The 13,803-nt window shown below is 48.7% G+C and overlaps 1 protein-coding gene across 1 annotated transcript in view; it reads right to left on the bottom strand.

Moving 5' to 3' along the window:
* The window catches only part of PLEKHG4B (pleckstrin homology and RhoGEF domain containing G4B), a 61,444-nt gene extending 48,369 nt beyond the window's left edge, over positions 1-13,075 (bottom strand). Inside the window, 1 exon segment of the mRNA XM_067031501.1 lies at positions 13,004-13,075. Coding sequence (XP_066887602.1) covers positions 13,004-13,054 — 51 coding nt within the window. The 5' untranslated portion in view covers positions 13,055-13,075.
* Positions 13,076-13,803: the final 728 nt, after the last annotated feature.

Genomic DNA, 13,803 nt, shown 5'->3' with positions numbered 1-13,803 from the left:
TGTAAAACGGAAAGGTTACTATGAATCTAATTCACCAATTATTCCACAAGGTAACAATGTATTTCATCTCGAAAGGGCTTCAAAGCTTTTTATTTTTTAATACAAAATGCCAACTGACAATGAAATGTTGGCGTTTAAGGCATTTTGGCTGAATTTAGTTCTTTAGTTCATTTAGTTCTTTGAAGGTAGGTGTTCGATGAAAAGTGCACAAAACTGCCATTAACCACCATCAGTCCAGATTGGTGTCCTCGTGATGAAATATGATCTCAGCTGGAAGTAAGAGCTTTGCTCATTCTAAACCAGAAAAGATCACGTCAACTTAGAAAAATCTCCTGTAGGCTTCATTACAGCAAACCTCACTTTTATACCCTGGGTCCTCGGTGGAGACCCGGCCACAGCAGAGCGTGCGCGAGCTTCGAGGCCTGCAGACGAGTTCGGGCTGCTCGGCCAATGGACACCATTAGCCTCTGCAGCCATATTTACAGTTCTTTCGGAGAAAAACGGATAGGAGCCGTTCTCTCCTGCTTAATTTATCTGGAAAACCCTTTGTCAGGAAAGAAAAATGCTCTTGAAATGTGTCGGCTCAATCAGACGTGTGGTTTCTCACGTATAAAGATAAAAACTCATTTTCATCCCTCCAACGTTTTGCTGTCCTTTTTTGTTCACATCACTGTTAAACTGAGCCCAAACAAAACACCTTCAAAAGCAAGTTCCCTTTTGTCTGAGTCCAGCTGCTTTGCGGGCGTCTGCCTGGCATCCTGTCTTCAGCCAGCACGCCTGGCCTCCCTCCCTACGCCTTTCGCATGTTCCCAACAGATAAAAAAACGAATTCTAGATGACACTCAATGGACGACTGAAATTAATTTTTCTAAATTGTAGATCTGACAGCCGATTTCACCTAAATCACCGATTACATGTTTTTTTTTCTTTGCTTGCTTTTCTTTTTACGCTTTTGGATTACATTCCTACATAAATAAAGAAGCAGCAAGTAGAGACGGTAAGTGGGAAAGTGATATTGTGTGTTTGCACTACTAGGTAGGTTTAAAATGTTACCTAACATCTTCCAAAGCATCCTCTGAGTGGGGACCCCCGGCTGCAGCTGTGACACAGCAGCTGCGAGGAAAGTTGGGACCCAGTCTGACTGGGGTTCTTCAAACCGGGGTGCAGGAACCCTGGAAGAGTGCCCCTCAGGCTGGCAATGTTCCTTGCCTGACGGCGCCCTGAAGGTAGCTGCTACCAGATCCTAATTGGATATTAACCGTTAAGGTAAGAAGCCCACAATGTCTGGGCTTTTACACCTGGTTCCTGTGCTTTCTTAAAGGGCCTCATGATTTAACCTTAATCTTTAGCTTTGGTGGGACAGGTGAAGACTGCTGACACGGGGCTGAGGTTGTTGGGAATCGGGGTGGGGCCTGGGCCTGGGCTGGAGCACCTTTGTTTTTTCCAGAAGGAAGGGGGGGTGAAAACTTCAAGTCTGCAGACGTTCTAGCAGGGAAAGCGCTACAGGGACACCTCAGGAGGCCATATTGGAGTGCAGGAAGGCAGAGGCAAGTGGCAGCATGCTTAAGCAAAATTCAAGGTATTTTAGGGGAAATGCAAACTCTATATGCATGATTAGAAGAACAAAACAGATATTCTAATAAGAAACCTGTACTGTGTGTACTTGCAATGCTAAACGGTGCTTTTCATGTACCCTCCCTGCCACCGAACTGCCCCAAGAAAGTGACCACAAAGCATAATGGTCTCAGGCACAGACAGGCAGGGCATGTGTGGCTCCTGCCATGTGAATGGGCCCTGGGTTTCCTGAGAAAGGGACCTGAGAGGGACAGAGAAGGACTTGCCAAACAAAACCGGGAGAGATGTCGACTCTGAAGATGAAGCTAACGCTGGAGCCCCAAACCACTCTGAAAGGGCCTGGCAGGCGCCTACAACTCCTGGCATTACACAAGAGGGGGAGCCCTGGGGGCAAACACAGTATAGAGGGGGTGATGCTGGTGCAAAGTGGAAGCACCCAGCGGCGGCCGGGCTCAGAATGCGGGCAGCCTGACAGGCAGGCCGGAGGCTCTGCTGGGGGCCGTGTAGGCAGGACGTCGGCACAGCCTGTCTCCCAGGTGTTCACACTGGGAGTCACACACCTGGCCCGGGAGGGAGGGGGGCAAACACCTGGGCATGAGCGTTCCTCACCCATGGAGAACGAACCCAGGAAGTGGAGATGCCCCAAGTCACAGACCGGCAACCAGGGCAGGGGTTCCCACAGTTTGGGTTTTCACCTGTGGTCAAGGCAATAGCTCTCTCTTTCTCCACAAAGTGTTCAAATTTGGACAATAAATGATATGGCTAGTCTGCTTATAACATGTGGGTTTCCTTGAGCCCGTAAGGGGATAGCTCTCAGCTCAAGTACCAAAGTTTAACCGTGAATTTTCAGTTTGATTGGTACCATAAATGGGCATACCACACTGAACAAAAGGAGAGAGGGAGTGAGTGTGAAGGTGAGTGTGGAGGTGAGTGAGTGTGGAGGTGAATGAGGATGGAGGTGAGTGAGGGTGGAGGTGAGTGTGGAGGTGAGAGAGCATGGAGGTGAGGGTGAAGGTAAGTTTGGAGGTGAGTGAGGGTAGAAGTAAGTATGGAGGTGAGTGAGGGTGGCGGTGAGTGAGGGAGGTGGTGAAGCTGGAGATTAGTGAGGGTGGAGGTGAGGGTGGAGGTGAGTGAGGGAGGCGGTGAGGGTGGAGATTAGTGAGGGTGGAGGTGAGGATGGAGGTGAGTGAGGGTGGAGGTGAGGGTGGAGGTAAGTGAGGCTGGAGGTGAGTGAGGCTGGAGGTGAGCAAGGGTAGAGGTGAGGATGGAGATGAGTGAGGAGTGGTTTTTTTTTTTTTTTTAGTTTCCAGTTATAAATCTGTTTTAAACCATTTCGGGATATGTTGAACCTCACTTTATGAAGACTCTGTGCTGGGTCCGCCCATCCGTTCAATGGCTCAGGAATTTGATGAGACATTAGTAAATATTTGACATCTGTGCCCTCAGCGGACAGTGCTTCAATAGCAGAAGGCCTGACCCGGGTTACTGAATCCTCACAAGGATTGGCGGGAATTCTGCAAATAATAGCAGTAAATTCAGAGAGAGGGTGGGAATGTAGCGCAGGGGTGTGTGTACTCGAGCAAGTTGCAGGGGTGTAAAAATAACACCCATGCGTGCAAAAACGGGAGAAACGGTGTGTGAGGTTGGGGCCCGCACCCGGGTCTCTGGTCAGTGCTGTGCAGAAGCCCCTCTCCTCCCGGAGCGAGGACGGCTATTCTTCCCCGCCACTCGCTACATTTTACTGACAGTGGTTGAATTCAAGAGGCAAAACAAATGGGCCCTGAAATATGTCAGTCTGTGAACTAAGAGGGGGAAGGAAAAGGGAGAAGGGAGATCAAGGGAACCCTACTCATGCAGTGCTGGGCCTCGCAGGGATGACGCCCTTTGGCAGGAAGAGTGAGTGGTGTCAGTCTCCTCACAGCACCTTGCTGTAAGTGTATGAGGCTGGGGGTTAACAGAAGGCCCCTGATGCCGTCACAGAGCGGTGACACCCAGGTCTGTCCTAGACCAGCCGGAGCAGGGTCCAGAGAGGAAGTCGTGCCACCACTCGGAATGGGAGGTGCAAGACTCAGGAGGCCTTTACCAGATTTGTTCCTAACAACCACCCTCCAGGACTCCAAACGGAAAAGCCACGTGCAACAACGCCATCTGGGCAGCGCTCAAAGGCTGTGAGCGCCTAGGAGATCTGAGCCAGCAGTGAAGAGGCTGCTGTCCTAGTATAATTCCTGGGCACACAGGTAAGTGGGCCAGAGGCCAGTGGGTGCACAGGCTGCACAGAGCTCAGGCGTCCTGAGGATCTAGGGCCCAGGGAAGAGCTAAGAGCACCGCCCCTGTAAGGCGAGGGGCAGGAGACCAGGGGAGGGGGTGGGCACTGACAGTGCCTCATGCAGCCTGCCCAAGACCCTCAAACTCACGGTGCTTGTGAACCATTTGGAGTGTGGTTGGAAGGCATCTGTTTCCTCTAGTGGGAAGAGTGTGATGGGTCAAGATGGGGTGACAGGAGGGACAAAATATTAACTGATGTGAAAACACGGAAGACAAAGCTTACGGGAACATTGAAATAAAATCTGTACTTTCTGGGAGCATGACGTTGGCCAATGAAAGCATCTATGAGTGCTGGCATTTCAGGATTTGAGAGGTGGGCCCTCGTTTGCCTAAGCACCATTGAAGGGGCTGCCGAAACCCACTGCAGGGTCCAGGTGCCTCTCTCCAACTGTCGGTCCAGCCTGGACCACGTGCTCTGCTTCCTCTCCCCTTGCGGTTTGAGCAGAAATCCGACAGGAAGCACAGTGTCAGGGGACACTTCCTCCCAGGCCCAGTCCCAACGCGCCAACCCTGTGTTTCTGCTCTTTCCTCACGGAGGCACCACTCTCCTGGATCACTAAATATTTTCCACTCTCAACACCAAAGTGCATTTACAGAGTACCTACTGTGTGCTAAGCACCCTGAAGGATACAAAGATCAATGTCCTGGGCTGATAGGCTAGTAGGGGGTGTATCACAAGAAAGTGAAAACTATAGTACTGAGGCGGGTATTATCACAGGAGAGGACGCAAGCACCTCTTGGATGCTTGATTGTACCCCAAAGACAACATGATGGAAACGTGTGAACTCTGGTATGTGTCAGACACTGCTTAAGCATTTTAGACGGATTAACATCATCACAGTCCTTCCCCAAACGGCTTTTTACCCAGTAGCTACATTTTGAAGTCTTAAACTTCTGCAGATTTCCTAGTAATTTTATATTTTGGCCTTTGACACAAACTTGTTTCTTAAAGAGGTTACTTCTTATTTCAAAATGTACATTCTTAAGATGTGTTCTTGTACAATATAATGAAATTTTAAAGCAGAGTTATAAAATTTGTTCCAAATTCTCAACAAAATACTAGGAAACCAAATCTAACAGCATGTTACAAGGATTATTGACCATGACCAAGTGAGATTTATTCCAGGAATGCAAGGATGGTTCCACAATCAATCAATATAATACTCCACATTAATAGAATGAAGGAAAAAACCCTATGATCATCTCAAATGATGCTGAAAAAGCATTTGACAAACTCTAACACTTTCATGATAAAAACACCTAGAAAACTAGGAATAGAAAGGCTCTTCTTCAACATGATAAAAAGGCACTTATCAGTGCCCACAGCTAATTTCATACCCAACAGTGAAAGACCAAAAGGTTTTCCTCTAACAACAGGAACTAGGCAAGGATGCCCACTTTCTCCACTGCTGTGCAACACTGCCCTGGAAGTTCTAGCCAGAGCAATTAGGCAAGAAAAAAATTAATGGCAAATTAATTTAGAAATGAAGAAGTAAAACTATCTCTATTTGCAGATGACAAGACCTTATATATAGAAAATCACAAAGAATCTACAAATAAAACTACTAGAGCTAATAAGTGGATTCAGCAAAGTTTCAGGGTATGAGATACAAAATCAACAGCAAAAATCAGCTGTGCTTCTCTACACCAGTAATGAAGAATCCAAAAAGGAAATTAAGAAACAATTCCATTCTATAATAGCATCTAAAAAGAATAAAATACTGAAGAATACTTTTAACCCAAGAGATGAAAGACTTGTACACTGAAAACTACGAAACATTACTGGGAGAAATTAAAGAAACCTAATTAAATGGAAAAACATTCCTGGTTCATGGATTGGAAGGCTTAACATTGTTAAGATGTCAATACCATTCAAAGCAATCTACAAATTCAATGCCATTTCTATCAAACTTTCAATTGCTTTTTTCCTAGAAATGGAAAAAAAAATATTCAAATTAATATGGAATTGCAAGGGGTCCTGAGTAGCTAAAGGAATCTTGAAAAAGAAGGACAAATTTGGAGGACTCACACTTCCTGCTTTCAAAACCTGCTACGAAGCTACAGTAATCAAAATAGTGTGGTTTTGGCATAAAGATAGTCACATAGACCAATGGAATAGAACTGAGGGTTCAGAAATAAACCCCCCAAACTACAGCCAACTGACTTTCAACCAGGGTTCCAAGACTATTCAATTGGGAAAAAATAAGTTCTTCAAAAAATGGTGATGGGAAAAGTGGATATCCATATACAAAATAATTAAGTTGGACCCTTATCTCACACCACCACAAAAATCAACTAAAAATGAGTCAACGACCTAAATGTAAGCACTAAAGCTACAAAATTCTTAGAAGAAAACTTAGGGATAAATCTTCATGACCTTGTATGTGGCATGACCTTGTATATTCTCTTAGATACGACACCACAAGCATGAACAATGAAAGAAAAAATATATAAATTAAATTTTATCCAAATTTAAAACTTTTGTGCATCAAAAGATACTATCAAGAAAGTAAAAGGATAGCCAACAGATGGGAGAAAATATTTGCAAATGTCCAGAGTATATAAAGAACTCTTAGAACTCAACAATAAAAAGACAAACAACTCAGTTTAAAATGGGCAAAGAACTTGAATAGACATTTCTCCAAAGAAGATATACAGATGGTCAACAAGCACATGAAAATAAGTTCAACATCAGTAGTCATTAGGGAAATGCAAACCAGAACTACAATATCACTTCATACCCACTAGGGTGACTATAAAACTGGAAAATAAAAAGTCTTGGTGAAGCTGTGGAGAAATTGGAACCCTCATACATTGCTGGGAAAATGTAAAATGATTAGGCTGCTGTGAAAAAAAAATCTGGTGGTTCATCAAAAAGTTAAACGTAGTTGGGGACTTCCCTGGTGGTCCAGTGGTTAGGACTCCATGCTTCCACTGCAGGGGGCACGGATTTGATCCTGGTCGGGAAACTAAGGTCCCACATGCCACGTGGCAAGGCCAAAAAAACAGGTTTAACACAGAATTACCATATGACCCTGAAGGTATATACCCAATAAATGAAATAAATGAAAATATATGTACACACAAAAACTTGTAAAGACATAATCATAGCAGCATTATTCACAAAACCTAAAAGATGGAAACAGTCCAATGTCCATCAACAGATAAATGGATAAACCAAATTTATGGTCCATCCATACAATGGAATATTAATTTTTTTAACTTAAAAAAAAAATTTATTTATTTATTTATTTAGGCTGTGCCGGGTCTTAATTGCAGCATGTGAACTCTTAGTTGCCCCATCCATGTGGGATCTAGTTCCCCGACCAGGGATCAAATCTGGGCCCCCTGCATTGGGAGTGTGGAGTCAGGGAAGTCCCCTACAATGGGATATTATTCAGCCATAAAAGGAATGACGTTCTGATAATGCTACAACATGGATGAAACTTGAGGACATTATGTTCAGTGCAGTAAACCAATCATAAAAAGACAGATACTGTATGACTCCACTTACGCTTAGCGGCACTTAGTGTAGTCACAATCATAAGGACAGGAAGTAGAATGGTGGTGGCCAGGCTCTGGGGGCCGGGCAGAGTGAGGAGTTACTGCTCAACAGGTGCAGAGTTTCAGACTTACAGGACCAGGGAGTCATGGGAACGGACGGCGGTGATGGTGCACAACAATGTGGATGTATGTAATACCACTGAACTGAAAAACGGTTAAAATGGTAAATTTCATGCTATATGTATTCAACACAATAAAAGTCACATATTATGCCATTTATATGGAATATTCAGAGTAGACAAAGCCATAGAGACAAAGAGCACATTAGTGGTTCCAGGGGCTGAGCAGAGGGTGGAATTGGAGAAGCTGCTTAATGGGTGTGGGGTTTTGCTCTGGGGTGTAGGAATGTTCTGGAACTAGACAGAGGTGGCGGTTGCACACCATTGTGAATGTACTAAATGCCAGCAGATTGTTTGATTTTAAATGGCTAAATTTGTGTCATGTGAATTTCACCTCAATTAGCTGTTTTTCTAAAGAATTAGTTCCGGTACCTTCCAGAAACTGTGATGGTAGTTACCTCCTCATGTGTGGCTTTTGTTGCTCTGTGTCCCCAACAACCCTTCCACATGCTCCTCCTATTTAAACATGTGCTTTCGGGGAAGCTTATACTGGGCTTTGAGGCTCGTCTGCTCGGTTCACATCACCGTGATTCTCTGGGTTGCCGTCTTTGGACGGGCAAGAATCAGTTTGAGAAAGAAACGCTCACTCCTTAGCCAGCATGGTACTCTGGGCTGACTAAATGCTTGTTCCAGTTACCTTTTCTTTAGTCTTTTTGAATAGTCCATAGGGAAAGCTCTGGGACCCTTGAACTCAAGTGGAGCTCATGACCTACTGATTTGGGCACTTTCACAAAGCATTTCTTTAAAAAGTTCACGAATACATCGTTAAAATAGCACATAATTGTACTTGTAATTCCTCTTCCCTGGTGGTATCTTTGAGCATCAACATACCTTGAAGAAAACTTCAATGAATATTTTTCCTTAAGTGATTCAATGAAAAATTATAACTCAATCCTTTTTTTTTTTTCTTTTGCGGTATGCAGGCCTCTCACTGTCGTGGCCTCTCCCGTTGCAGAGCACAGACTCTGGACGCGCAGGCTTAGTGGCCACGGCTCACGGGCCCAGCCGCTCCGCGGCACGTGGGATCTTCCCGGACCAGGGCACGAACCCGTGTCCCCTACATCGGCAGGCGGACTCTCAACCACTGCGCCACCAGGGAAGCCCAACTCAATCCTTTTTCTCTCTTATTTGCATGAAAATCTCTCTTCCTCTCTACCACAGAGTCACAGAATAATAGCCAACATTTACTGAGCACTTACTGTATGCCAGACACTATTCTAAAAACATCGTAATACTATTATCTTCCGCAGTCTAAAGATGGTGAGGTTGAGGGGCTTACCTGCCCAGCCACTCAGTGGGGGAACCAGAACTGAACCCAGGCCACTGTGGCCACAAAGCCTGCGTCCCTAACCACCAGGCGCACTGCTTCCACCCACACTGCCCTGTGTCTCATTCTAGCCAGAGCCAGAGCCCAAGAGCTCTCCGAAACTCATTCCAACCTCTTCACTCTCCGGGCGAGGCCACCTGATGGCCCGCAGCTAATTCCAAACCACTTGACAATGAAGGGAAGGATCAACCTTTTCCATTCACTGAAAATTCATTCAGGAATTTCTTCTCTTCTGCACTTTGCACTATCATCTCCACCTCAAAAGCTACATGCAAAGTTCATTCATTATGTCACACCAGGTATTGCCAAGCTGTTCTCTGTAACTGCCTTGAACCTGCTGTACTATACTGCACTTAGGCAAGTAAAGTTTGCCAGAATCAGCTGTAACCTGGCTGCTCCCTCTGAGGCTGTTATTTTATTCTTTAAAATCTCAGGAATCGTGTTAGCTAAGGTCACAGGGAAAGCCCTGCACCTGTGTAGCCCCGTGACGTTGGGACTGGGCGGGCGAGTGACAGTGAGCTTCAGAGGAGGGGATACAGTTGCCACCTTGTGACAAATACTTGTTGAGCACCTACTGTGTGCCATGCACTATTCCAGGCACCAGGGAAATACGGGGAATGAAATGAAGCCGCTGCTGCCTGGGGAAACAGGCTACTGAGGGTAGTCAGGATAAGGTGATGTCAGTTCAGATCATTGTGGGGCAGGGGGCTGCGGAGGGGGCTGCAGGCAGGGTGACCCAGGGAGCTTTCTGAGGCTGATGCATACCAGGGTTGGGGGTCCCACGCTGGGGGACTGCAGGCAGGTGAGACTTCACCAGGCGAGGTGCACATACTCATTACCTGGCAGACTCGCAGTTTTAGTGCAGAAGTTCAAATTAATTCCTGTCCCAAACTGTTGTTGGCATTAGATTTAATCCCTATCCTAGGTCTCAGAAACATTAGTGGTTTTTTGTTTTTTTTTTTTTTTTTTTGCGGTACGCGGGCCTCTCACTGTTGTGGCCTCTCCCGTTGCGGAGCACAGGCTCCAGACGCGCAGGTTCAGCGGCCATGGCTCACAGGCCCAGCTCTGCAGCATGTGGGATCTTCCCGGACCGGGGCACGAACCTGTGTCCCCTGCATCGGCAGGCAGACTCTCAACCACTGCGCCACCAGGGAAACCCCCATAAGTAGTTTTAAAGTCATATAAAATAAACTCACCACAAAGTGAGTTTTGCACAACCTGATTTTCTCACTTTGGGGGAAAGTTCTGTAAGGTTGGACACTTGTCTAAAAGTATCTGAAAGCTCTGTCTTTGAGAATTTGGGCCCAGGTGTGAACTGAGACACCTGGCAAGTTGTCCCAGATATCAGGACAGAGACAGCCTTCAACTCAGGAACATTCAGCTCGGTGATGACCTGGGTTTCCTTTCAAGAAGCATCAACTCATCCACTTTAAAATTAGATGCTATGGTGCTCCGAGAGGTGGGTTGTGGAAAGCATTGCCCTCTGAGGAAGGCGCCATTAAGACCCTCATAAGCCTCAGGGCCCGACTGTACTCTCCTTGGTATGCATCCTGGACTTTATGGTATGAACGTAAAAAAGGAGACGGTCTCTGGCCAAATCGCTCCAGGGACCTGCTCAGTTACTGGGAGTCCCTGGTTGTTCCCTAAAGCTAGGACAAGCAACCCTGGAGGGGAAGTTGGTGCCTTTGTGGAACAAGCAATAAACCCGCTGATGCACATATGATGGCGACTAGCGGAAGCCCAGTTCCATAGAAAAATGCCTATGCAAAGTCCCTGCTTTACAATGTCTATGCAAAGTCCCTGCTTTAGGGGTATATAGACGGCTGTGCTCTGCTATTAAACTTGCCTTGCAATCATCAGTTGCTTGCTCCCTTCTGATCCCACACCTTGGTGCGTTCAGTTCCCTACCCCCTCTCGTCGACTGTTGCTGCACTTTGAGGACCCGCCGCGGCTGGCGGCAGTGGGTGGCCACAGGTTATCCTGTAAGTGAACAGACAGACTCCAAGAGGTTGAACCACTGGCCTAAAGGCTGACAGATAACAGGGGGTGGATGTGGGTGCATATCCAATCCAAGACCCCAGGCTTGTCCTCTGGGCACCAGGTGGAGGTCCAGAGCCTCTTCTCCACTCCCCGGGCACCTGCCCTCCTTAACCCCCTTGCAGGGTAAATGGCAATTGTGGGATGCTTTCTGCTCACAGGGTCCCAGATTCCCAAGGCTTCTCAGGACCAACAGGTTCAGGGCAGGACTTGCCACCTTGCAGCCCACCCGTCCATCCCACCACCCTCCTGACCCCTTCGGGAGTGTGCTGGGCTCTTAGGTCAGACCACTGTCTCTCTGGGATCCCTTTTCTTGGCCGGACCAGTGTACACTGGCCTGTGCACACCTGCTGAGTGCCAGGCCCTGTATGGGGTATAGAGGGATGCAGGTAAAGAGGCTGCAATCCTCAGGGACCCTCCCATGGAGAGCAGTGCACAGGAGCGCTGCTCTGACAGGGCAAGAGGGTAATGGCACAGCAGAGGCACCACTGCCCCTGGGAACAGCCGTGCAGAGAGGAAAGCCACCGCTTCCACGCTGCTTCTTGGCTGGGAGCCACAGGTCCAGTGCGGAAGCCTGGCTTTCCACCATTTGTAGAATGGGTACCCTGTCCTGGAGGATGGCTGTTAGGGCTGGATGGCTCTAAGTGACTTGATTTTTGTTCAATCACAAAGAGAGGACACAATAGTTCTGTTTGGAAGGAGGGAGGCATGGGAACTGGGCTTGAATGATTCTCATGAAGAAAATGCCGTGACGTGATCTGGGAGTCTGGGGTCTCCTGTGTCTGCCTGGATGATACAACCTGTGAACACACATCTCAGAGAGTCCCGGGGCAAATTCAGGCCGACTTTATTTCCTTAGCCCAGCATTTTTGGGATGCTTTACAAGTAATAAAGTATTCAGGTGAGACTGCCACCAGGCTCATGAACTACAGACACAAAGGTCCACATTTCACAAAGGCGACTTCAGACTAGACCTACACAGGGGCCCCTCTAACGGGATAAAAGCACAGGTCACCTGCACCCAGGCCCCCAGTCCACTGGAAAGGTCAGGGCTCTGTTCTCTGTGGCCCACCTGGACAAGTCCACTTGTGACCGCAACCCAGACCACTGTTCCTGTTTGCAGACTGGATGCCAAACTGTGAGGTCAAAACAGGGCGTCTCCTCAGTAGCAGAAGTGGGTGCACTATCTCTGTGGGGGATGCCCAGCCCTCGAGTACAGGGATGTGGCTCCACCAGGAATGGAAACATCTTAGGGTCTGAAGGTGTCCACTGAGAGCAAACGGTGGCCTCTGAAGTTCTTCCTGATGCAGAGAGCCTGGGAGTTGGAGGGTGAGGGTCAGGAAGCCAAATCGCACTTCTGTCCACTTTGAAATCTCTTTTCAGGACGCTGAAGCCGACTTGATGCTCAGTTGTTAATTATGCAGTTTCAGCTACCTTCAACTTAATTTTTTAATTCTGTGTTTTAAGTCTTAATGAGACACCTGAAAGTACCAGCTAAACTTTTAAAGTGAAAATGCTGTTGGGTAACAGGAGTAGAGTGTAATTACTGTACCAAAACACTGTAATCTAGTTCTCAGGGAAAAGGGAAGGACAAACCCGACGCACCTTTTGCAGTTCACAGGAAGAAATACAAGACCGCTTCCACCACACAATTCTAGACCTGAAATCACTGTCTTGTTTACTAGGCAATGTTCATTATTTAAATCGACTGCCTTTCCAATATAAAAGTCTATCCTGGTATTTTTTAAGTAAAAGTTCTTTGTCTTCGTGCACAAAGTTCATTGGTTTGTCCTACCAGTTTTGAGGTAATGAATAACTCAGGAACATTCTCATGGTTGGCGACAACTTCACAAGCGTCTTTCTGTCCTAGCCCCCTCCCCTGCACTCCCTTCACACCCCAGGAATGCAAATCTGTCTTGAAAAGCATACTTCTCTCATAAATATTCATGAGGTTAAGGGAAAAGTTAGCTAACCCTTCGTTTAAGTGACCGGAATCCCTCCCGCTGCCGCAGCCGCGGCCTCAGGACCCTCACCACAGCCGCCGGCCGCCCCCTACCTTGTTGCCCGAGCCCCGGTCGCCCCGGCCGAGCGCCGCGCTGAGAGCCATGGTGGCGCCGCCTTTGTCCCGTCCGCGGGGAGCACAGCGCTCCGAGGGCCAGCCCGCGGGTCGTGGGAAGGGCGGAGGGCTAGGGGCGGACCCTCCCGGCCGCGCCCCCTGCCCGCCTCACCCGTGGGGCGGGGGCGGGGCCTGGGGCCTCGGGGGACGGGGCGGGGCGGGGCCTGGGGCCTCGAGGGACAGGGAGGGGCGCCTCTCCCCCGGGGGCTCCGGGGCGAAAGTGGGAGGGGTCCCACCCCCGCGGTCTCCGGCGCAAAGGTTGGAGGGGGCCTCACCCCGGGGACTCCGGGGCGGGAAGAGGCGGACCCTCCCCGGCCGCGCCCCCTGCCCGCCTCACAGGTGGGGCGGAGGGGCGGGGCCTGGGACCGCAGCAGGGTGGCGGGGGGAAGGGGCCTTTCACCCCCAGGGGCTCCGGGGCGAAGGCTGGAGGGGGTTTCACCCCCGGGGACTCCGAGGTAGGGGGGGGCGTCTCTCCCCTGGGGGCTCCGGGGAGAAGGTTGGAGGGGGGGGTTTCACTCCCGGGGGCTACGGGACTAGGTGTTGGAGGGGGTCTCATCCCCGGAGGCTGCTTGCCCGGGCAGGTTGGGGGCGTCTCAGCCCAGGGGTGTGGGCGGCCTTGTAGGTGCCTCGGGCCGCACCCTCACCTGGGAGAAGACCCCGCAGGGGCGGAAGGCTGGGGGCGAGCTCCTCCCTCCCCGAGCAGGGGCGGGGGCGGAATTCTTTGTGACTTTTGTTCTCGC

This window comes from Kogia breviceps, chromosome 4 (assembly GCF_026419965.1).
Source record: "Kogia breviceps isolate mKogBre1 chromosome 4, mKogBre1 haplotype 1, whole genome shotgun sequence".
NCBI lineage: Eukaryota > Metazoa > Chordata > Mammalia > Artiodactyla > Physeteridae > Kogia > Kogia breviceps.
Note: the sequence above shows the minus strand (reverse complement) of the source record. Positions and strands in the feature narration are given on the sequence as shown.